Here is a 24,922-nt window from a genome sequence, read left to right as displayed (position 1 = left end):
TTGAAACCAAGGTGCTGCTTCATTGCTCCTGCCATGCTGTGAAGCATTGCTTGGTTTTTCTTCATAGACAAGTGAACTCGTACACTTTTCTCAATAAATTGTTTTTTTTTTGTGATAAAAGCCTCCAGATGCTCAAACAGATAGATACCAGTGATGTGAATGATACTTCTGTAAACCAGATGTCCGATGAGCTTCGCTATTTCGTCTAGCGTAACCTCTTACCTTGAGCTACCTCACTCAGGATAAATTGGCGTTCCTACATATGCATGTATGCACATTTCTTAGCATTTTGTACATCGTCAAAAAAAAAAAAAAGAGTGATATAGCGTGAAGTTCTAAAACGTTTCGCACTGCTCTGTAGTCAGGGCCAAGGTGTGCCCCAGTGGCCTCCTTGTCGTTAGGAGATGCTCTGCATCCAGCGGCAGCATGCCGCGCCCCAGCGAAGTGTGGACCTCACACGTAACCAGAGTAGTGATAAGATTGTGCACAAAGGTCAGTGGCTATGCACTTGCGGCAGAGAAGACAACTTGAGGCCGTAAAGAAAACAAAGCCATGAACGGCTGCGTATGTCTCAGGCTGACACTAAACACTGTTACCCCAAGACTTGAAACTAGGGTTCTGTCATCCACGGACTCTAAGCTCATCTTCACTCAGTTCAGGTGGAATTGCAAGACAGTTTCGAGCGGTGTGTGTGTGTTTTGCAGCGCCGATGCATGCCCATGCGTGCGTGACAATGGAGCCATAGGAGCGCTTAGCGACACTAGATGCGACCCTGTGTCTGATATAACGATACAAGCAAAATCAAAGCTACTGGAAACTGGCTGAGAAGGCCAACTCGACACTTTAAACATGCAACGATTTTTTTGTAGAATAAATTTCGCCTGACTCCCAGCAAGAGCTCTTTAATGAAAAGCTGGTGTAAATTTGTGAATATTATTACTGCTTAACACTATCCAATTGAAAAGCTGACTCTTTAATTCAATATTTGGCTTGTAAAGGTTCTTTTGATTACAGACCTTCGATGATACCGTGGCGTAATCATGAGGGGCATATTTTTGTCAAGTTCACCAGCCTAGCACATTTTTCTAACAACACATACACACTGGTTCGCGCAAACGTCTTTGGAAAATCACTCTGTTGCCAAAACGGCAAATTCAAATGGATTGTGAAAGTTGAGTGGCTGGACTAACTACTAGAAAGTGCTGGGTCGATGAGAAACAAATTTAACATGCAGCAATCCATGAACCAATGCGTCGATCACCGGCGATCGATTTGAATAGAAGCAGTAACGAAAGAGTTAAAGAAGAAATTTTTCTCTTTTTTACCTTATCTTGATTTAAAATTATGTGTTCTGAGACAACTCGACCTCCCTACATATCGTAAAATGTATCCTTGCTTATTTGGTCTTTACACTTACTGCAGTTACTCGGAGATGGTTTTCTCCTCGCAGCTGCCATTCAGTGTTTTTTTTTTTCTTCTCCTCTGCATCTATGAAGTTTCGCTTACCACTTTTCCTTGCCATTTAACTTACCCTGCCAGATATATTCCTTGCTGATAAGTGGAGACTGGGTTTTAGGCAAATGCCTATTTTGTTTTTTGCGATCCTATCGCACCAATTATTTAAATAAGCAGGCAATGGAGGTTAAGAGGGCTTTTTACAGTGTTTTTATATGCCTACTTTAGGTATTTCGAGACCGTACCATTCTATGGTCACTGCATCGTACCTTGCCAACCACTTCCACATCCTGCACGATGCCTGGGTGTGCACTCAATATAAAGTCTATTTCGTTCTTATTTTTGCCATTAGGGCTCCTCTATGTCCACTTGCGGTTTCCTCGTTTTCGGTAGAAGGTATTCAAAATCCGTAAATTATTGCGTTCTGCAAATTCTACTAGTAGCTCTCCTCTGGCGTTTCTAGTACCGATGCCATAATCCTCTACTGCCTGGTCTCCCGCCTGCTTCTTCCCTACCTTTGCATTAATGTCTCCCATCAGTATTGTATACTGTGTTTTTACCTTACTCATTGCCGATTCCACATCTTCATAGAAGCTTTCAACTGAAGCACCATCATGGCTGGATGTAGGCACATAAGCCTGTACCACCTTCATCTTGTATCTCTTATTCAGTTTAATTACGATACCTACCACCCTTTCATTAATGCTATAGTATTCCTCTATGTTGCCAGCTATGTTTCTGTGAATTAAGAACCCCACTCCCAGTTCTCTTCTGTCAGCCAAGCCCCGATAGCAAAGGACGTGCTAATTCTGTAGCACCGTATAGGCCTCATCTGTCCTCCTAATCTCACTGAAACCTATTATATCCCATTTAACACCATCTACCTCCTCCAATAGTACAGCTAGACTTGCCTCACTAGATAAGTTTCTAGCGTTAAACGTTGCCAAGTTCAGGTTCCAATGGCGGCCTGTCCGGAACCAGAGATTCCTAGCATCCTCTGCTGCGTTGCAGATCTGACAGCCGCCGTGGTCAATTGTTTCGCAGCTGCTGGGGACTGAGGGCTGTGAGTTATTTGACGTATGCATGTGGGAGGAGAAACTGATACACAAGAAGCCAATCAATGAGCTCGCACTGAGAGGGAAAGTACAGCAATTCAGAGTCTCGCTTCAGAACAGGTACTCGGCTCTTAGTGAGGAAACCAACCTTAGCATAGATACAACGAATGATAATCTGACGAGTATCATTACGGAGTGTGCAGTGGAAGTTGGAGGCGGGGTAGTTAGACAGGACACTGGCAAGCTTTCCCTGGAAACGAAGAATCTCATTAAGAAGCGTCAAATCATGAAAGTCTCAAGTACAACAGACAAAATAGAACTGGCAGAGCTTTTGAAGTTGATTAATAGGCGTAAGGTATCCGATGTAAGAAGATATAACATGGAGAGAATTGAACACGCTCTGAAAAACGGAGGAAGCTTCAAAGCAGTGAAGAGGAAACTTAGGATAGGCAAAAATCGGATGCATGCACTAAGGGACAAAGAAGGCCAAATAACTACGAATATGGATAGGATAGTTAAAATAACGGAGGAGTTTTACAGAGATCTGTACAGTAGCCGGGACAATTACGACCTTAATACTATAAGAACTAGCAGTAACCCAGACGACACCCCACCAGTAATGATAGAAGAAGTCAGAAAAGCTTTGGAGAGCATGCAAAGAGGCAAAGCTGCTGGTGAGGATCAGGTAACATCAGATCTGCTGAAAGATGGAGGACAGATTGTGTTAGAAAAACTAGCCACCCTGTTTACGAGGTGTCTCCTGACAAGAAGGGTACCAGAGTCTTGGAAGAACGCTAACATCATCTTAATACATAAGAAAGGACATGACAAGGACTTGGAGAATTACAGGCCGATTAGCTTGCTCTCTGTAGTATACAAGCTATTTACAAAGGTAATTGCTAACAGAGTAAAGAAAACATTAGAATTCAATCAACCAAAGGAACAAGCAGGATTTCGAACAGGCTACTCAACAATTGACCACATTCATACTATCAATCAGGTAATAGAGAAATGCTCAGAGTATAACCAACCACTATACATAGCCTTCATAGATTACGAGAAGGCGTTTTTGATTCAGTAGAAATATCAGCCGTCATGCAGACACTGCGGAATCAGGGCGTAGATGAAGTATATATAAACATTCTGGAAGAAATCTACAGGGGATCAACTGCTACCATTGTGCTTCATAAAGAAAGCAACAGAATACCAATCAAGAAGGGTGTAAGGCAGGGGGACACAATCTCCCCAATGCTATTCACCGCGTGCTTACAGAAGGTTTTCAGAAACCTAGAATGGGAACAGTTAGGGATAAGAGTTAATGGAGAGTACCTTAGTAACCTGCGCTTTGCCGATGACATTGCATTGCTGAGTAACTCAGGGGACGAATTGCAACTCATGATTACGGAGTTAGACAAGGAGAGCAGAAAGGTGGGTCTTAAAATGAATCTGCAGAAAAGGAAAGTAATGTACAATAACCTCGGAAAAGAGCAGCGCTTCGAGATAGGTAATAGTGCACTTCAAGTTGTAAAAGACTATGTCTACTTAGGGCAGGTAATAACCGCGGAGCCGAACCACGAGATTGAAGTAACTAGAAGAATAAGAATGGGGTGGAGCACATTTGGCAAGCTCTCTCAAATTATGACAAGTAGATTGCGACTATCCCTCAAGACGAAGGTATATAACAGCTGTATCTTGCCGGTACTTAGCTACGGAGCAGAAACCTGGAGACTTACAAAGAGGGTTCAGCTTAAATTGAGGACGACGCAACGAGCAATGGAAAGAAAAATGGTAGGCGTTACCTTAAAAGACAAGAAGAGAGCGGAGTGGATTAGGGAACAAACGGGAGTTAAGGATATCATAGCTGAAATCAAGAAGAAATGGACATGGGCCGGGCATGTGGCGCGTAGGCAGGATAACCGCTGGTCGTTAAGGGTAACTAACTGGATTCCCAGAGAACCCAAGCTGGTTAGGGGGAGACAGAAGGTTAGGTGGGCAGATGAGATTAAGAAGTTTGCGGTTATAAATTGGCAGCAGCAAGCATAGGAGCGGGTTAACTGGCGGAACACGGGAGAGGCCTTTGTCCTGCAGTGGACATAGTCAGGCTGATGATGATGATGATGATTTTAGGTATTTGTGCCTAAATGCTCGTGAATGCCTATTAATGTGTATTTTCAAAATTGGCACTTATACTAGTACACTTCTTAGCCCCAAGTTTTGTTCCTGTGTCCAGTTTGGAGACATTTATTCAGGCTGCCATACAAAAATGACTTCCCAAATTTATAAGGTTCAACCTAGTCCCCTATTTCAATCCACTCGTGAGAACAACCGTTAGTAGTAGTGAAGTGAAACACGCTGACGAGCATTTGTCTCTGTACTGACATAGCGCGAGTGATTGGCAGATGCAAAAGTACAAAGAGCTGTCAGCGGGAAGGGGAGTGACGAGCAAAAAAAAAAAAAAAGGTGATGTGTACACCGTTTTTGTTTTGTTTGTAATTTACTGTGTAAGCTGTTCATTGCAGAAGCCTAACCAGAAACTTTTCTCGGGGGACGGTTCTGGATAGGAGAGGGTTCAACTATACTTCATATGTGTGTGTACATTTTCGTGCGAGACACAGGCAAAGCTGGAAAGTTTGGGGGAGAGGAGGGGGTGGTTTAACAACCCTGCCCCACCCTCTTTGGCTACACCAGTGGGAAAATGGCCTCCGTGCAATTCCGTGCAACAGCTGCATCATCTGATGCTGTATTTTCACCAGCCGAATATGCTGCGCTGCTGTCGTCTGTATCATCTAGTGGCAAAAACTTTCTTGAGGCTTCAGCACTTTTGGCGCGTTCACCGCAGGCATGGACTTCCAAGCAACCACCTAATAGTAGGCAGCTGGTACAAGTGCAGCAAAAAACGAAATGCCGACTATGCCTTCATCGTACTAGCATCATACTACCTCGGCTGCATGAGGAGCACCTTGGGAAGTTAGAGGCCACCTCTTCAGGACACCTGAGATGATTGAACGTTGTGAGGTGCGACATATAGAGCTAGATGACGCATGCAAACTTCCAAATTACTATGTATTATTTTCAAGCTATATTCACTAAAGACATTTTGTAGACAATATGAGCATGTCCACTGTAATCCAAAATCAATCCCACAAGCTATCTTGGCAGAAAAATTGAGTCAGTACCCCTTTACCTACATAGGAGTTCTTGCATTTCATGCCCATGGTTGTCGTGGCCGAGAAACAAAACTATTTTCTTGAGCTTAGCAGTGGACACATTAGCCAACTACCGCAAAGGGCTCTGCATCGGCGGGCTCTTTTACAGCAACTGAGTGAAATGTTGCTGCCAATGTATGGAGCCCCACCCTCACTTGGCGTAGGCCTTCTCCAGGAGGGGGGCCCAGAACTCCGAGGCGGCCTGTGACCGGCAGCCGTACAGCGTGCCCTCCACGACTGGCAGGTGGTCGTCCACGAGCACCTCGATCCAGCTACCCAACAGCCAGAAACAGAAACGGAACACGCCGGGGTGTTTCTTCCCTGCACGCCACTCCTGCTTCTTGGCATCGGGAAACACCTGGCCACAAACGGGAGGAATCGTTATCGTCACTGTCTAACGCTTCCCTGTGCCACCTGCATGGTGATCAGCACTCTGCCAGTGCATCTGACTATCCTTTAGCAACTCCTAACTTTAATGTAACAGAGTCTACGCTCGTCATCATGCAAACAAGCATGAAAGTTTTCCTGTGAAATAGGGTGCCTGCCAATTGTGCTACTGCAAATGTATTAAAGGGGTTCTGCAGCACTTTTTGAGCATGGTCAGAAAACAATGGTAATCAGTAGTCGAGGCTCCAGAGAAAATGAGAGTCAATGAAGCACACGACCTCGAACTTAGCTTTCTTAAAGTCAGCTAGAAATTGTTTCCTCTTTTCTAAAAAAACGATGTCATAAGCCTAAATGCCTGTTCCATAAACCCAATGTCCATTGCCAATGCTGATGTAAGCGTCGGCAGCTATATAGTTACCATGGCCACTGCGGGATGTAACTAGATGCGCGCACACATGCTCGCGATAACACTAAATGTAAGCCACACTGGCCGCACATCTTCTTGCCCCCTTGCCATTTCCTCCCCTGCTTAGATCTCGTACGAAAAGAGAGAGAGAGAAGCATTCAAAGTGTGCGACAAACCCCAGTCACTCGGCTCGTACTTGACCGTTTCCAAAAAATTTTGCGGCAAGTGACTTGTGAAGCATCATGTACTGACAGCAAGACTTTTATTAGAGCTCAGAAAAGTGCTGCAGGGCCCCTTTAAAATTTTGTATGCGTGCTGAGAACTATAGGTGGCTTGAAAAAAATTGGTCCTGTAGCTGGGCGAGTCGGTATTTACACAAGTGCCTTCAAATATCCTAGTGCTATCGCTAGCGGCAACGTAAGTTTCAGAATAATCTGCAATGATGCCATTGTGGGCGTAATCGCATCGGAAAGTCCTACGATTATCTCGATGGTTCTTTAGTCAATGGGCAGGGTTGCACAAGGCAGCACATACACGTGTAATGAGGCAGTAAGGAAACTTGAGAAAGGAGCGCGGTAATATGCATTTGTTGCTGCCTTTTAGACCTCGCAAGCAAACACTTAATCCATTTTTCGAAAATGAAGACTTCCTATCCACATTTCATACATAAAGCAGGCTACGCTTTTTACATACTTTATTGCGCCTGATTTGAGGTTTTACGAGCCTGTCATGGTGCTTAAGGGTCAAACTTACATTCCTAAAAATCCAGCCCCTATTGCTTTAAAATAACTTATTACGCACATCTCATTTCTTAAATACAAGTCTACTCGAATGCTTCATAGCTTTATTGTACTATTGCCACATTGAAGTACAAAAGTAATTACTAATGAGTTTATGCGTCAATGCTTTAAATTCATATATGCACTCTTCCACATTGGAACCTCGTCCTATAGACGTTGAAGGAGAGACTGAAATTTTCTTTGTACAGGAAGCATGCAAGTGTGGGTTGAAAAAGGGGGCACCCAGCATTGTGAATGACAAATCAGGGCAGCAATTCGTTGTGCACCTTGGCAAGCAGCTCTTGGTCGTGGATGAGAACTGTGCAGACAGTGATAAACCAGGCATTTGCTGGCCGACTGTGGCAGACGCTACTGCTGGCAATGCTGTCCGCAAACAGCCGTGGCTGCAAACACAACTCCTGCAATGGCCAGGAAAAACAGGAAATAGTGTAACCGGCTATCAGAAAATGCACATAAGCACCCCATGAGTAAAACTGCCCAGGTAAGGTCACAAATGAACGTACCATCAGCGCAACTTCAATGGCAACGGCAACTACTAAAATGTCTGACTGCATTTCCAAATTTATCTGCAATGGGATAGGTGGTCAACAGAAAAGCCTGAAATCATAAGTCAGCAAACTTAGCCACGAGTCGACTCACTCAGACGGAGAAGCGAGTATGAGTCTGTGTGAGTGCGGGTGAGCAGCATTCCGTCAAGTTTAAATACGTGTCAAGAAATAGACGCAAGTTTATTCAAAAAAAGTCCGCCAAGTTATTCAAGGATCTGGGCAGATATCCCCGCCTAGGTATCAGCCACGAGCCCTTGAGCTCAGGTGGCGGCCTCAGCCAGCTGGACGGTTCACAGTTGGTCTTCGAGGGCATGGCTGAGTAGTGCACTTTCCCAGCACGTTCAGTTCCTACGTCTGGAGCCCCAACTCTGCCACACTCCCATAACACGTGTTCCTAGGTTGCCCTGGACTCACAAAACTTGCAGCGTGATGCATAGAGCTTTGGGTAACAGAGATTCAAGATCACCGGGTTCGGAAATGTCCTGATCTGCAGCTGTCAACACGTGACCACCTGCTTTTTGTTCAGTTTTTGGTGTGGTCGCGGAAATTTGCACCTGGCCAATTTGTAATGCTGGGTATAATATTCTTGAAACTAGAAGGTGATCCTCCCACTCCCGTTCCTCACCCGACGTCGTGGCCGAGGCGGCGGTGGTGATGGTGGCGGCTCGGTCCATAAACCCTCGAGCCACCTCGTTGTCGGCGAGCGAGGAAGTGTGGGCGAGTGCCTATAATACATAAATATCCCTATTTTCAATTTTGCCCACGAGTAAAATTCGTAATGCCTCGGGAAAAACGGGGCTGTTAGCAAAGTTGCGAATGCCGTCTAGGAGTCACTGATAACCACTTCGGCCACGATGGTGGCCACTGCGAGCGCGATAGCCCCTTCCTCTACTGTCTCCACGTCATCTGTGTGTACCGTGACGCTAGTCCTGGAAAAGTTCAGTGATCTATTACAGCAGCCACGAAGCCGCGCCTGCGCGCATATCTGGCCGCGTCCACGAACACTGCCTCTCGACATTCGCCATACTTCCTCTGTAAGTCCTGTGCTCTTTTCCCGTCTACCCCTGTGGTATTCGGGGTGCACGTTCTCCGGCAAAGGATAGATGACCAGCCTATCGCTTACATTGCTTGGTATGTTGAGTTTTACACCATGCTGAGCGTAATATCAGATTCCTAATCTCGCTAGCTCGTGTCTCCCCATTATGCTTTTGCAGAGAAGCTTGTACTGCGGTATGCTTTGTGCTTCTATCAATTCTTCCGGCGCGTTGTGGAGACCCTGATCGAGTAATTTACTCATGCTTGTCTTCATTAGTAGCCCTATCGCCTGTTTGTATGCCTTCCTGATTAAGCCCTCCATCTTTGTCTTTACCACTACCTGCCACTTCAGGCACGATGCTAAGTACGTTATTCGGCTATCGAAAAATTTTAGTCAGTCTGAGTGAGCGCAAAGTGCAAAATATACACTCAAATCTCGTTATAACGAAGTTGAAGGGGAGCCATAATTATTTTCTTATATCCATTATTTCGTTATATTGATTATAACAGTTTGTGGCAATGTATGCTCAGATGGGCGCACACCTATAAGCATGCAAACAAGAAAACCGCCTCGCCACCCAATGTACCGTTATGTGACACCGCGTGCCACGGAAAAGAAACTCTGTCGTATCTCATTAATTCGAACTCACGCTGAAGTCTCGTCAAAGCCATGTGTGTGTTCCAATGGGCGAAAACACCCTGTGATTCGAACGCGCAAGCGCTTGCGACAATTAATTCGAACATACCGCGCTTGGAAAATGCTCTCAGCACCATGCCTGATCCCTCAACAATACCTCTCAACGATGCGCGCGAAGAAGGAAAAGAAGAAAAGACTGTGACGGATTGTTTGCTCTCTCTCAAACGCCGATCTGCAAAGCGCCTGTGCCACGCTTCTCCTTTTTCCGTCTCTGCAGGTAGAGACCCTTCTCCTTTCAAAGCCGCGTGCGGAGAGGGTAGCCTCCATAGTAGCAGCGGAGATGCAGTCGTTGCCGTCGTGAGAGGGCAATCGCTTTGCGCCGTGGCGCCACTTCTCGGCCATATAACCCGCTGAGCGCTTCCTCAATCCTCTCCGCTGGCTTTGTGAGGAGGACGGCTCCATTGGCCAGGTGGGGCGTGGCTGTAAGGTCGGCACGGGAGTTTTGAAAGAGCTGTGCCGAACGAGCGTCAAACTCTACAGAAAACATATACTTAACACATTACGGTAGTTTTTTTTATAGACTAACTTTGTTTGTTATATACATTTACTGGTCAATTTCATTACAACGAGGTTTCAAATGCATGGTTCTCACTAGAGCTTTCACGGGGAATTTCATTTACTTCGTTATATCCATTATTTTCTTATATCTCAATACGTTATAACAAGGTTTGAGTGTATTTCTTGAATGTGCTTGAGTAGCTGCACACTTTCTTGTTGACCTATGCCGCTGTGTCTTTCTATTTCTCAGTCTTCGTTTTCGCGCTGTTTATCTCAAACAATGCCTCTGAATCTCTTTCTTTTTGGCATGGCTGAGAAGGGCTACACAGGTGCAAATAGAGCACAATAGGCCAGAAGCATCTCTTGCCTCGCATTAACTTGGTCTGCCCGCGCAGGGTATATTTTTCTTGTCTGTGAACACCTTAAAGGGACATTACGCAGGTTTGAGAATATCGAGAAGTGAAGAGTAATGCATGCACTGGGTGCTGTGCTACACGTGCCACAAAAAGGTCAAATGCCAGACTGAACAACCGCTTGACCTTCACCTCACCGGTGTGCACCTAAACATGGTGGAGGTGATGGAATGGTCCTGCGTACGTCAAAGTAGCACATGTCACTGCGAGAATTATTCGAGAAAACGTGCGTAATTTGTGCAATCTGTTGCCTGGATAAGACCTTGTAAGCTTGACAGTGCTGAAAGTAACTTATGAGATAAAGTATAGGTTGCACCCCCCCAGTGTTCTGAAAGCTCGTTTTCACCGGGTAACATGAATACCGTACTCCAGTGGTACTTGAAAGCAAAATTTGAGGTTGAATAGCGTTTATACAGGCACGAATTTTGAAAACAGGCATTTAGAGGCACTTATAGGAATTTAGGCACAAACATCCATAATATACGCACTATAAAAACACTATAAAAGCTCTACTCACCTCTAATTCGTCCTCTTATGTGAAAATTGCACAATAGGAACGCAAAAAACAAAATAGGCATTTGCTTATAATCTGGTCTTTAGTAATTACTAATAAGTAAAACATGTGCAAGGCATGCTGGTTCCGCCAGCACGGAGTAAATATTAAAGCTGTGAAAGCTGGAAAGAGCAAATGCCCAGCAGGAAAGGTGATCACGCAGTCGCAGGAATGAGCAAGGGGCACAAAGGTTCTTTGCAGTGCCCTCTCTGCCTACTAAGTCAACATAATAGGCCAACTTTGGGCCCCTCTTTTTCCCTTGTGCATATGCCTATGCAGGCAATGCAAGCTTTAACAGGTTTGTTTAATAGGACTGAATGCATGAACTTTTTTCCTCCTATTTGTCTCACATTATTGTTGAAGCCGTTTATGCGAAGAAACAGTTCTCATCTTTTATAGGAGCAGTTCTTGTTTCTTATAAGCAAAGAACCACATTCTCAACTTTCGGCTGCCATAAAAATACTAATGTCTCTTAAGGGTTTACACCATATCCACAAAATATGCTAGCAATTGTGCACCTTGCTCGCTAGACCTTGCGATGAAATGACTGCAGCATGCAAATAAACAACCAAGGCGGCACGAGTGAATGAGCACTGTCAGACTATGCTTACCGAGGGTCGTCTCCACTGTACTTGTGGACCCTGGCCTCTGACGTAAATAGATGAGGCATCAGCCGGGAATGATGGGTCGACAAAGGGCTGGCCCGACTTGAGCGCTTCGTTCCGCACAGTTGTGTAGCTGAGGCTGGAGCCAGTCAAGCCTTTTCTCCTGCCCATGGCCACCTCCACTCCTGCAGGTGTCAGCTCTTGCTTTGCATGTGCACTGTAAATATCCCCCACAAATACTTTACAATTAGCCCGAGTAAATATTCGGACGCTTCAAATACTCAAACCAATACTACATTATTTTAATTCACTTCGACAAAGATGTAAAATTTTTGGAATTACAAAGTATTAAAAATGAATGAATACATGCACATTTGACAACTTGTAACCTCTCTGTAAATGAGGTTGTGCTGCAACAGGAGGTACAATGCCATGAAACCACCAGTTTTGGACAAAATTTACACTGCCACACATCCACATTAATAAGTTTGCACATTGCCTGCAGCCCAATTTTCTAAAATGTAAAAGCCTGTCATACAGGCTTGTAGGGGAAAAGTGCAGAAGATCTTAAAACTTAATGTAAATTACTACTCATAACTTGCACTTTACTGCTAGTCATTTAAATCATGCTACTGTTCGAGTTCACTTCAAGATTGTTCAGCACCAAAAGCCATTCGCTTAGACTATGATAGGAGCCAAAAAGCAATGTGTTAACACAAGCCTACTCCAAAGCAACAATTCACTCTCGAAACTAGCAGCCAGTTCTTCAAAGCTGATCAGTAAGCATGTGCAAATAGCAAATTTTAGGTTCAAAGCGAAAAGAAATTCGGTCAAATAGTATATATCATTTATTACAAACTAAAATGAACATATTCATAATGACTCAACTAACCTGCACAATATTTTTTAAATTAAAATAAGGCATGCAAAAATGTCATTCTTTTTCGTTCAAAAGAAAGTGGAAGCAATTTTGGATAGTAGCAGCATTTCGCTTTTGGTAGAATGAATGTGGTAATCGGTAAAATTTGTCGCAAAATTTACTAAACTTAGAGCATATAAGCTGGCAAACCAAGCTTTTAAACTTAAAAATCTGTGAATCGATGTGAGGGTAATATGTTCACTCAACCTTGAAGTAGAGCTATGCAACAGTGCGAATTTCCCCTGGATAGGTGAATTCATGGTATTGCATACCTCTGCTGCTGTGAAAGCCCCTTTACAGAAACTCTCACGCCCCTCTCCCACCCCCTCGTTCATGTTTATTTCACATATTTCAAAATTTAGCATAATTTAAATTCATTTTGAATCAAAGTCAAATACTGTAATATTCGCGTGAATATTCAAAGTACTCGAATAATTGCATATGCCAACTGGTCAAACATATACAGAAAACAAACAATGTTTACTACAGACTTGAGTACAGAACTTTTTCTATGCCATGACTGGCATACTCCCTGACAGTAGCAAATGAAGAGCAATTGAAAAAGTAACTTGTTGGTGAGAATTACAGTGTACTGTATAGAGATGAAATATAGCAAAGGGACCCAGCTGACAAAATAGAAGATTTCTTTGCTCTTTTCTACCACAGGCATTGCTCAGCAGCATCACAGAATATTGTACAGCACAGCCTAATGTACTACATCTGCTACTGCTAAAGGAGGCATTCTAGAATTGTAATTGAAATTCGAATATACCTCTTGCTGAGACTTCGTTTTTTCCCTCATACCTACAGAGTTATTACCTTTGCAGTCATGGCTGGTGCTAATACTGTAAAGTTGCTTTTGTCAAGCTACTAACTATGCAGACCTGCATAGAGTGCACGCGGTTACGAAGTGTTCTTTGTATTTCGTGCCCATCAGAGTGTTAATACACACACCTTTATACTCAACAGCTCAATACCCCTAGCTACAGCGAGTGTGATGCGAAATTGCAATACACCTCGTATGCCTTTCTTTTAGGCTGTTGTGTTTTGAGTATCCACAAAACGGCAATTTTGCAGTACTGCCTAGGTAAAGCATTTTCTGTCCGTTTAGCAAAAAAAAAAAAAAAAAATATTGGCCACATATGTGCATGCTTCGCTGCAAATGTTTTCAAAGGACGATAAATATTCTGCTGGCTGTACTACATGAGTCTTGGTTTTACCAGCATAGAATATGGTGCTGCATGAGACATGGATATGGAGTAGAAATATCAGCCGTCATGCAAACACTGTGGAATCAGGGCGTAGATAAAGTATATATAAACATTCTGGAAGAAATCTACAGGGGATCAACTGCTACCATAGTGCTTCATAAAGAAAGCAACAGAATACCAATCAAGAAGGGTGTAAGGCAGGGGGGACACAATCTCCCCAATGCTATTTACCGCGTGCTTACAGGAGGTTTTCAGAAGCCTAGAATGGGAACAGTTAGGGATGAGAGTTAATGGAGAGTACCTTAGTAACCTGCGCTTTGCCGATGACATTGCATTGCTGAGTAACTCGGAGGACGAATTGCAACTCATGATTACGGAGTTAGACAAGGAGAGCAGAAAGGTGGGTCTTAAAATGAATCTGCAGAAAACGAAAGTAATGTACAATAACCTCGGAAAAGAGCAGTGCTTCGAGATAGGTAATAGTGCACTTCAAGTTGTAAAAGACTATGTCTACTTAGGGCAGGTAATAACCGCAGAGCCGAACCACGAGATTGAAGTAACTAGAAGAATAAGAATGGGGTGGAGCACATTCGGCAAGCACTCTCAAATTATGACAGGTAGATTGCCACTATCCCTCAAGAGGAAGGTATATAACAGCTGTATCTTGCCGGTACTTAGCTACGGAGCAGAAACCTGGAGACTTACAAAGAGGGTTCAGCTTAAATTGAGGACGACGCAGCGAGCAACGGAAAGAAAAATGGTAGGTGTAACCTTAAGAGACAAGAAGAGAGCAGAGTGGATTAGGGAACAAACGGGGGTAAGAATAACATAGCTGAAATCAAGAATAAGAAATGGACATGGGCCGGGCATGTAGCACGTAGACAGGATAACCGCTGGTCCTTAAGGGTAACTAACTGGATTCCCAGAGAAGGCAAGTGGGTTAGGGGGAGACAGAAGGTTAGGTGGGCAGATGAGATTAAGAAGTTTGCAGGTATAAATTGGCAGCAGCAAGCACAGGACTGGGTTAACTGGCGGAAAATGGGAGAGGCCTTTGTCCTGCAGTGGACGTAGTCAGGCTGATGATGATGATGATGAGATATGAATGCCATCTGACAGCGCTGTCTTAAAACATAACTTGTGCAGAACCCAAGGCCAGGTGGCAGCACCGTATCATCAACAGAGTGCTTTTTCATGGATAGTGTTGCATATTTAATGCAGTGTAAGAAACACTCACTTTCTAGAGCATAGCATTGCATTTTCAGTGCAGCGTATGAAACACTAAAGGCTTTAGAATAACATACCTATGTATTTTCTAGTAAAGGAACACACCACCTAATACTTACGTATTGATGTTGTGCCTCAAACATGCGTAATATTTGCTCTTTGAGCGACAGTGTGCACAGGTATGAACGCAACCACCAGTTTAAGATGGCTTGGCATTGAGCAAGTGATTAAGCTTTGGCCAGGTGTTTGAATGGTGTGACAGACAAACCCAAATTTCTGCGTTCAGCTATCCCAAGAAAGACTATTCTCTTGTAAAATCAAAACTTTCAGAGATGCTTACTTTTTACAACTGTATGGCCAGCACGAAGCTAGCATATATTTTTCGGGCGCACTCTACTCTCCATAGAACTAAGAATATCACTTGTTGGGTTGAATCTACAATCAGAGTGCACATACGATTCGGCAGCTCATTGTGCCGTGTAAAGGAGCCAACCATAAAGCGAGTGCCCTCTTTTTGAGCCCACGGCTGCCAAAGGTTAGGATAAGAGGGAAAAAAACAAAACGAAAGATGAAAGAACCGGACACCCGCACACATCATTTGCTACGAAGATGAAAAAAAATGAAAATTCGAGCAAGCAACGCAAGTGAGGCATTAAAAGTGTGAAGAAAGAAAGTTTGCGGCGAGCACTGAGATATGCTACAGATGCAGTTATCGAAAACTAATGAAAAAGAAACGCCCATCCGAGAAACGGTCTCCGCTCGTGAAAAGCAGTTCCTTGCTACGCGGCGCCATGCTAGTGTTTAAGAGACAGTCACGTTGGTAAGCCATAGACGAAGGTCGCCAGGATATTGTTGTAATGGGACATCGCGGTACCCAAAAATTGACTTATAGATCATCGGGCTTCGAGACGTCCCGAAGCGCGGCCAACGACAGCAGGCATCACTCACCTCGCCACGCTAGTCACGCCGGCTACATCAGCTTCGACAGAAGCAGTGTAGACGGTTCGAGAGTCGGTGTGCGTAGGAGCTAAGGTCACCGTGCCAGAACCCGGCGTTCATTCATCGCCCTTCGCGTCTTCTCCCCTATTTCCATTTTTGTATTCGCGAGGGCATTTTTGCCGCCCATTGTGACCAGGCGCGTAAACAACAAGCACTAAGGTTGGTGAATGGCATACGTAATTTAAGCTAAATTTTTTTGATAAAATAGGCATAATTTCTTTTTTGACTAAAACAAAAAAACAGTGGAAAAACTAAATAAAGTTTGTTTCGCTTGTTTCAAGTTCTTGTACTTGCCTACAAGTTTGGCGATACAATCGACAAAGCATCAGCGCTTTAAGCGTCATCACACGGTGGCTGTCGACAACGCAAAACACACGGACCAAATGTTTTCTTGAAGCACGTGTTTGCCATGGAGGAAATCGAAGAATCGCACGGTGAGAACTGGCCGTTGCCACGAATATTCGGATCGCACGAAGCGGCATTTGCTGGAAAAAAGACCCGGAGAAGCTTGATGACGTCTCTTAGAAAGCGTTTAAACTTTGACGCGTCGTTCAGATGACATCCTTAAAGTGGCACTAGACCGCCGATGGCGCGCAGTAACAACGCTTGGCAACGGCACAAGCTCGCCGTGTGCAAATCGCGCTGCCGACTCGACGCACGTGCCTCAGCGCGGTGCCCAGTTGTGGGGTGGGATATGCGGGCCCGATCGCGAGTGGATGTTCTTTGAAATCGCCGATTCGCTGTCGCTCAATTTGGCTGCTTAACTGCCCCGACTCAGCGCGCGTACTGTTAAGATTAAGTGCCGTCTTTCCTCGGGCCAACATCTTGTCATTCACTAGGGCAAGCCTTCTGATCTCGTCTTGGACGGTGGTTGATACTCAAACTAATAGTGATCATAGCCCAATAGTGATTGAAAATACTCCTTGGTCCCATTGGATTGCCAAAGAGTCCCACTTTTGTAAACCATTCAAAATTTTAAAAAAAAGTTTGCAGTCCGCTTTATCATCTTTGTTGAATAACTCTGAAAATGACGTTATAGCCATGGACCTTCGTTCAGTTTTAAAACGCATTATGAAAAGCTCTCAGTTCATTAAAGCCTCAGCTAGAAGTAAACCTGTAATTGTTTGGTGGGATTCTAATTGTGAACGAGAGTACGGACGCAGAAAGGCCGCATGGAAACACTTCTTATTAACCCGTGCCCTACAAATTGGAGTAATTACAAGTATGCCAACACAATGTTTAAAAGAACTGTTTCCACGGTGAAATCTCGACATGAAGAAAACCGTTAATGCATTTTGTTCTAAAAGCTGCTAGAAAAATCTATCTTTAGATTTCTTAGGTCTCACAAAGTTATTCCTTCATCCATGAACATGGAGTTTGTTGTACTGGCTTCTAAAGAATCGGCTAATCTCTTAGATGTATTCGCATTGGGATTACAAAAGCGCTTTACATCACAGTTACAATTATTCTTCCCCGAACCTTGCTTTGCGGATGATTTTGTGAGCATAACTAGAACTTGCTCGTGTTGTTCAGTCTCTCCCCAATTCAGCTCCCGGGCCAGATAGCATTTTGACATACGTGCTAAAAATGCTGTTTGAGGTGTCTCCTCAGGATCTCCTTAATCTCACCAACCATTCTCTTGGGAATCACTAGATTCCTCCAGATTGGAGAATTACAGAAATAATTCCCTAGCTTAAAAAACAAGAAGTGGGTCTACATATTGATAATATAAGGCCTATTGCATTAGCCTCTCATGTTATAAAATTAATTGAGAGTCTTTACTTTAGAATCATTGAGTGTATTGTAGACAACTCAGTACTGAGCCCTTGTCAGATAGGACTTAGACCTGGATGTTCCGTATGGGATGCACTTACAGATTTAGAGAGAGACATAAAACTTGTTCGTCACTTTTGAGCATTAGTAACTCTTGATTTGGCCAAGGCATATGACAGTGTCGAACACTCTATCCTGCTCAATTTATTAGAAATCTTCAACTTCCCGTGATACATTATTAATTGGATGTACGAGTTTCTAGAGAATAGGACATTTTATTGTTACCAAAGAGGTATATCTTCCCCAAAATCTCACCAGTACAGAAGGGTTCCTGAAGGTTCCGTCCTTTCTCCGATTCTGTTCAATATTTTATTATGTTCGGTCCCCATTCACAATAACGTCCAAGTGTAGATATATTCAGACAACATTGTGTTCTTCCCTGCTGCTAGTGATATTCATTCTTTGCACACAAGATTACAGGCATATTTAGGATCATTACAAATATGGTTTCAACATATTCAAATGACCCTAAGCATCAGCAAAAGCTCAGTGATTGTTTTCGTTTGAATTTTCCAGTTAGCATTTCCCTTCAATATTGCCAAGAGGTGATTCCACAAAGTCAGTGTGTTAAACATTTAGGGGTACTTTATGACGAAAAAGTCACTTTGCGTAGCCACATTGAATATATTAAATCTAAGGCTACTCGAGCTATTGGATCAATTCGCAAACTCGGTCGACACGCCAGTGGTCTACACAGGGACAGTCTAATTATCATTTATCATATACATGTCCACTTGATTTTAGAATCTAGTTCCATTTTATACTCTTGGGGCCCAGTATACAAGAATAATCTCGTTATTTTAGATTGAGAGGCTCTTCGGAGTTGTTTATAGGTTCCGAAATTTACTGCCAACACTGTGTTATATCAAGGAGCCCGAATCCCCACCTTAGCTTGTAGATTCTCCATGCTTACCATCGGAGCGTATTTAAAAATTTACGCTTTCTCACTTAGACGATTACAGTTTGTATTCATATCTGAACCGAGAACATATTTTTAACGAGGCTTGATCTAGGCTACATAACCCTCAAGTTTTGTTTGTTGAAGAGCAGCTAGAACCTTTAAACGTTAACATAAGTAGCATTGTTTCAGATGAATCATTGGCAAAAACAAAAATTGAATTTGATTATATATTCCCATCTAATGGCAAACTGCTATGGTATAGATATACAATATGTTTATTAGAAGGCTATTAACTTCAATTGGGAAACGATAATGTATTTGCCGCCGATGCATTCATGTGTGAAGAGAAAGCGGAGGTAGGCATTTCCTCAGGTGCATTGTCTTGGTAATTCTCAGAACGTATCCCGGACTATACTCCCATATTTGAAGGAGAGCTTTTAGCAATTATTTCAGCCCTTAGAAAACTTTCAATAAATGATTCGACAATTGTTGTAGTTACTGATTCACTCTTCATATGCAGATCCATAACTTCGGCTTCTTATTTCGAGTCTTCCGTTTGGTATGCTTTCGCCTTTCAATCCTTAAACACTTGAACACAGTGCAGTTGGTGGCGGATGCTTTTGCGCGGTGGTTTGTGAGTGGCCCTGCAATCGTACCTGACACAGTTTTTGTCACTGAATCCCGATTTCGGAGCATTCTTTACTTCAGGATTTTATGAAAATTAGGTTACCAGTTCAGGAATATTGGCGCCGTACTTTTCGCTGGTATAATAAATGGTGCCCCACTTGCAAATTGGAAGTATGCTTCACAACATTTCAATTCCGGATACAGCCTCTCAACATTTATTTATACATGTCCGGTCTGGTGGCATCTCCTCCGCTCTGCTTTTACTGTCAAGAGCCTGAAAACATGCTGACGTTTCATCAGCAATAGGAAAAAAACATTAAAAATATTATTCAGAAAATTGAGCATTACTCTTAATTCTGAAAACATTATTTCCATTGAAGCTTCTTCTCCGGGCCACAGAAACAGGAACGTCTGCATAGCTGTCTGCGAATTTCTTAAAGACACGAGAAGATCTTCTTGTTAGGCTATCCCTAATGGAACTCTAGTTTTTTTACATTCAATTATTAATTTATATTACAGTACTCTATCTACTTCAATCATACGTGACTTTGAGATTGTTAACTTTCATATTGCCTAGATATCTGTTTTGTTCATTTTTCTTAATCAAACTTGAAATTCTTTTATCCTCAATATAATAACCATTGGTTTAATGGCCAATCCCCCGTAGTGGCTACGAGCCAAGCATAGGCACAAGCAAGCAAACATCTCTAGAGTCGTAGATATGCTTCACTTTTTAAAGACGTCCAAGTGAAGTTCAACTTCTGCACTCAATTTCATTTTATCTGAGCCACGGCCCCGCAGTGGGTACGACACAAACACTTGTGTGAAGGTTGCAACTGGTGACGGTGCATCTTGTTCTTGCAGTGCTGACCTCATCGGTCAAGAAAGAGAAAAAGAAGCGCAAAGCCCTCGGGGTAAGCGTGAAAACAGTCGGCGTGAGGTTATTGGCTCCACTCTAACGTTTGATCCTTTTGCTTGCTTTGAGTAGGACTTGCAAGCGGAAGGAGACTTCCTGATCGCACCCTCGGACAAAGCTGGCAGCCTCAACACGTCACAATGGCCGCTGCTGCTCAAGGTGCTTTCCTCCACCTTCTTTTTGTTTTTGTGCACGGTTCTGCATTATCTTGCCAGTCCAAATGTGTAGATGTGCCTGGCAGTTTCAGTATGCTCAAAAGGCTGCCCTGCTTCCTAGCCCCCAATGTAATAAAAAAATTTTCCGTTGTAAGTGACTGCTTTTTTACTCTTTATATGGCACAGTTGTTTTGACTCAACGAAATTATGGTGATCACATTTGGATGGTGACATAAAAGAGCCTCGGGCATTCCTGTAGAGCAGATAGATGCACTGATGTCGATGAACCTTGGTTGAGCTGAGTGGTATGTTTGTGCAGAATTTCGACAAGCTCAATGTGAGGACCAACCACTACACACCCATGCCTCACGGCTGCAACCCACTCAAGCGGGAAATCCGCGAGTACATACGCTCTGGCTTCATCAACTTGGACAAACCATGCAATCCATCTTCACATGAGGTGGTCGCCTGGGTCAAGCGAATACTGAAGGTGTGTACTTTGAGATTTCTTGTCTTCGCCATCTTGTAGTCAACTGCCTTGGCTTCATCTGTTGTGGTACATTCAGGTGACAAAAGATGCGATTTCTCTGCTATGGAGGTGCAACTGATCTTTCTTAGCTGTAGCACGCTTGCGATGTTCCTGTGGTGCAAAGTGAACGGATCAACATGAATGTTGGAAAAGTGTGCAGCATTTATTGTGTAGTGAAAGATAAGTTATGTTGAAAGACTCGATTAAGGAAAGGAATCTCTTGTTCCACAACTGCACGTATCATAGCATCACGTCTGGGCAAGAAGGAAATATGGCAGACGCTCTGTAAACAGCAATCTCTTGAGCGAAATTGCAGTCAGAATAAAATATCTATACTCAGTTTCATAAGTTCTGTGCAACAGAGCCAAGGCTGCGCGATCTTCGAGCGTAGATTCTTGCTAAGCGAGATACATTACACGTTATCAGAACTTGTTGCATGTCTGCATGGTCTCGTTCGATTATTACTTTAAGCCTTCTATATGTTTGCAAACTGTGCTGTGTCTGGCAATATTGCCCCATTTTTCATATAAAATAATTCTTGTGTCACTGTGATGCTAGAGAAACAGTTCTCGCTTTTTCATATTTTAACATGCAACGGGGGAAAGAAACTGTGCTTGATATGCATTAAGTTTTCATCTCTAAAGTACAAACTATTGGTATGACATTGTCTTAAATATTGTATCTAGTCGGCACAGCCAAAGTGCCACGGAGGAGCCAGCATTGTGGTCAAGAGTTCAGCGAAAGTTCATCTGATCAGGTATCATGATGAGGACGTAGGTGCGGTCACTGACCAAGTTAAGGGGAAAAAATTCTCACATGGACTTCTTGTTCACACACTGAACATGACACAACTGGGGAGCAGTTATTGTTAGACTGTCACTGCTCTCCATACATATTTCTTGCTGCTCTTCGAACATAATTACTATATTCATTACTCGGAATATTTTGTTTATGTTTTTCAGTGTTATTTGATTGATTGATATGTGTGGTTTAACGTCCCAAAACCACTATATGATTATGAGAGACGCCGTAGTGGAGGGCTCCGGAAATTTAGACCACCTGGGGTTCTTTAACGTGCACCCAAATCTGAGCACACGGGCCTACAACATTTCCGCCTCCATCGGAAATGCAGCCGCCGCAGCCGGGATTCGAACCCGCGCCCTGCGGGTCAGCAGCCGAGTACCTTAGCCACTAGACCACCGCGGCGGGGCTCAGTGTTATTTAACCTGAAAGTTCAGCACGTACACGGGATTCCTTAGGTTCACTGGACTGTGGTGGAAGACACATTTCGTGAAAAATGGAGCAGCAAAAGAGGAGAAAGTGTTCTACGAACTACCAGCTGTTTAATGACAGTGAGAAATGTACAGGAAGAGAGAAGACGTTTCCGCGCATGCGTGGACAGTTGTCATGCGATGCGCAGTGACTTAGGGCACCATGTTATCAAGAAAGCGCATTCCTGTTGAATGCAAAATTATAGATGTGTCACTGACACAATGTTAGCACTAACTTGCTCGAAAACGAACCCTTTTGGGGCTATGCTGGATTTCTGACTTCGTCAGGCAGAGTCCCAATGTAAGCTGATAAATAGCTGCAACCCCAGCTCAACAGAGGAGACGAAAGGGAACTTGCTAATGTAAAGGAAACAAAAATCTTGCAATTTTATAGCGTGATGTACACTCAAACCTCGTTATAAAAAGCACAGGTATAACGAACGAAAATAGCCTTGCAATAGATATAGTGTTAGGAATAAACCTTGATAAAGACATTGGGTGTATCACAATGATCAGCCTACAAATGCATTGCCCACATTGTTATCGAAGCTCCAGATTCTTGTTTTCCTTATGTAATCGCTCCCCTGTTACCTAAGTTGTGTCGAGCTGTTGATCCAGGTGACAAGCACCTAAACTGTAGGTTATGTCAGTTGTTTTGTGGCAGCTATGGTCAGAATCGTCAGCGGCAAAATTTAGCATTTTGATGACTCAAGTAGACGATATGTGTTCATTGTGCTGATGAGTGTGGCGCTAGCTCATTAACAATATGTATGTGCCTTACAGCAGTAGACATTGAAGATAAGTTGCGTTGAACTGCCCACGTCCTGACAAATCATTTATGAATGTCAGATCTTCTTCAGAACCTACCAGTGTATGATGATATGCTTTTTGTTCGGGCACCTAGATCTGCCAAGGCTTAGCTCTGCCCGGAAAGGGCTGATGAAATAAGCTGTCCTACGAAGTTACCAAACTGGCAGTACGGTATTCTTTGGATACTGGATACATTCAAGAGTGTGGGCTATCTTATTTATGAGCGATGTGTTCAAAGGCTCTCTGTTGCCATGTGCAACTAGGACAAAGCTGAAGGAGCCGCATGGTCTTGTCCTGGCATTCTCCTTAATGATTGATTGTGGAACTTCCTGCCCTTTGTCCTCCTTTGCAGGTGGAGAAGACAGGCCATAGCGGTACGCTAGATCCCAAGGTGTCTGGGTGCCTCATTGTGTGCATTGAGCGGACGACCCGACTCGCCAAGTCACAGCAGAGCGCAGGCAAGGAGTACGTGGCCATCTTCAAACTGCATCAGGACCCACCTTCTTACGCACATGTTGCCCAGGTTAGGAAGACCATACTCTCCTAGCACTGTACTGTATCTCCTGGACTAAAAGCGAATGTCCTTGTAGTTTCTCGTACTTCCTTTATAAACAAATAGAAAGAGAAATATTACTGCGCACCTAGTTTCATCGCAAACGTCGACTTTTCGGGTTTCCACTGTACGTGTTAAATTCATCTTAAGTTAGAACACTTTCCTTATTTCTTCAGTGTGTGTCAGTAGTGACAGAGATTTCGTATAAATGTTAGTGAGGGTTCGAGCAGAAATTTCCTTTAGTTTGTAGTTTTTGGAATCATGAAAATGCGTTGCACTCAGTTCAGCGCCCTCTTTAAAAAAAAAAAGCCATTCTGATTACTTTTCCAGCCACACATACTTCATCCTGTCTGCCAAAGTACTGTTAGAGCTACTCTCTTGGTAGCTTTAATGCTTACCAGCATGGTTTTTCAAAACCATGCTTTACCAGCATGGTGTTGTCAGTGTGAAAGATATGCAAGAGATTGGATGTGGTCGCCTTTGGCTGAAGGAAGTGCCACTCTTACTGAAAACATAACTACAGGCTTGGAGACATTAACCGAAAGCTGAAGCAGCCAACTGACTTTGCGTTTAAGTTCTTGCATGCTTGTCGAACATGTGTGACCTCTGCCTATAATCATTGTCGATATATGTTGTGTGCAGGCATGCGAGAAGTTGAAAGGTGCCATGTTCCAGCGGCCACCTCTAATAGCAGCAGTCAAACGACAGCTTCGCATCCGTACCATTTACGACAGCAAACTGTTAGAGTTTGACAGCAAGCACAACTTGGGTGAGTCTGTGCCAGCCCTCTTTTCTTAGTAATAGTCAGGCTAGGGCACCATTGGTATGGCATTATTGAAGAGCTCTGAGAAAGCTAATGCAACTTTTACGTAAATGCCAATATTTACAGTTATGGGGCTCTTCGGACTCTCACCGTTTTTGTGATAAAGTCGAGCCCGCTTATAACAAACCTGAGTCTGGCGCGGCATCCATTCGCTGTATCCTGAAGTTCGTAATAAATGAAACACAGCTTTTAAAAAAGTTGCAGGTGACACAAATTTTTTTGCCCCACAAAGTCGGTGATGCACGTGTTTTGAAGAGCAAGAGCGATAAGGGCGGTCTCGAGTTCATTTAAAATGGCAGGGTGCTTGTTCGCCGATGCCCGTGGCATAAGCTGCATGAGACACTAGCTCCAAAGTTTTGTCGTTCTCGAAATCCGATTCCTCCAAATCACTCTCGCCATGTACTTCATTCACAATGCTTTAATTCGTGCATGATTCCACAGTGTCGGCATCATCATCAGCCGTAATTAAACCATCGTAACACATCTCCCACCC

General features: G+C 43.6%; 2 protein-coding genes across 5 annotated transcripts in view; one reads left to right on the top strand and one right to left on the bottom strand.

The window, feature by feature from the left end:
- The window catches only part of LOC119178704 (calpain-5), a 100,575-nt gene extending 84,457 nt beyond the window's left edge, over positions 1 to 16,118 (bottom strand). For 3 of the 4 annotated variants that reach the window (XM_037429933.2, XM_037429934.2, XM_037429935.2), the window contains exons 1-4: positions 15,961 to 16,118; positions 11,665 to 11,875; positions 7,576 to 7,707; positions 5,872 to 6,074 (exon numbers count right to left, since the gene is read on the bottom strand). In XM_037429933.2, the coding sequence (XP_037285830.2) occupies positions 5,872 to 6,074; positions 7,576 to 7,707; positions 11,665 to 11,829 (500 nt within the window). In that variant the 5' untranslated portion in view covers positions 11,830 to 11,875; positions 15,961 to 16,118. The remainder of the gene's footprint in view (positions 1 to 5,871; positions 6,075 to 7,575; positions 7,708 to 11,664; positions 11,876 to 15,960) is intronic. The other variant, XM_075878507.1, reaches the window with a different exon arrangement.
- A 230-nt stretch (positions 16,119 to 16,348) lies between these two features.
- The window catches only part of Nop60B (dyskerin pseudouridine synthase 1 Nop60B), a 68,264-nt gene continuing 59,690 nt past the window's right edge, over positions 16,349 to 24,922 (top strand). The window contains exons 1-6 of the mRNA XM_037429936.2: positions 16,349 to 16,445; positions 20,237 to 20,286; positions 20,361 to 20,447; positions 20,763 to 20,933; positions 23,406 to 23,576; positions 24,249 to 24,375. Coding sequence (XP_037285833.2) covers positions 16,421 to 16,445; positions 20,237 to 20,286; positions 20,361 to 20,447; positions 20,763 to 20,933; positions 23,406 to 23,576; positions 24,249 to 24,375 — 631 coding nt within the window. The 5' untranslated portion in view covers positions 16,349 to 16,420. The remainder of the gene's footprint in view (positions 16,446 to 20,236; positions 20,287 to 20,360; positions 20,448 to 20,762; positions 20,934 to 23,405; positions 23,577 to 24,248; positions 24,376 to 24,922) is intronic.

Source organism: Rhipicephalus microplus, chromosome 1 (assembly GCF_043290135.1).
Source record: "Rhipicephalus microplus isolate Deutch F79 chromosome 1, USDA_Rmic, whole genome shotgun sequence".
NCBI classification, from domain to species: Eukaryota; Metazoa; Arthropoda; class Arachnida; order Ixodida; family Ixodidae; genus Rhipicephalus; species Rhipicephalus microplus.
The sequence above is the reverse complement of the archived record's forward strand: the minus strand, read 5'-3'. Positions and strand labels throughout refer to the sequence as shown.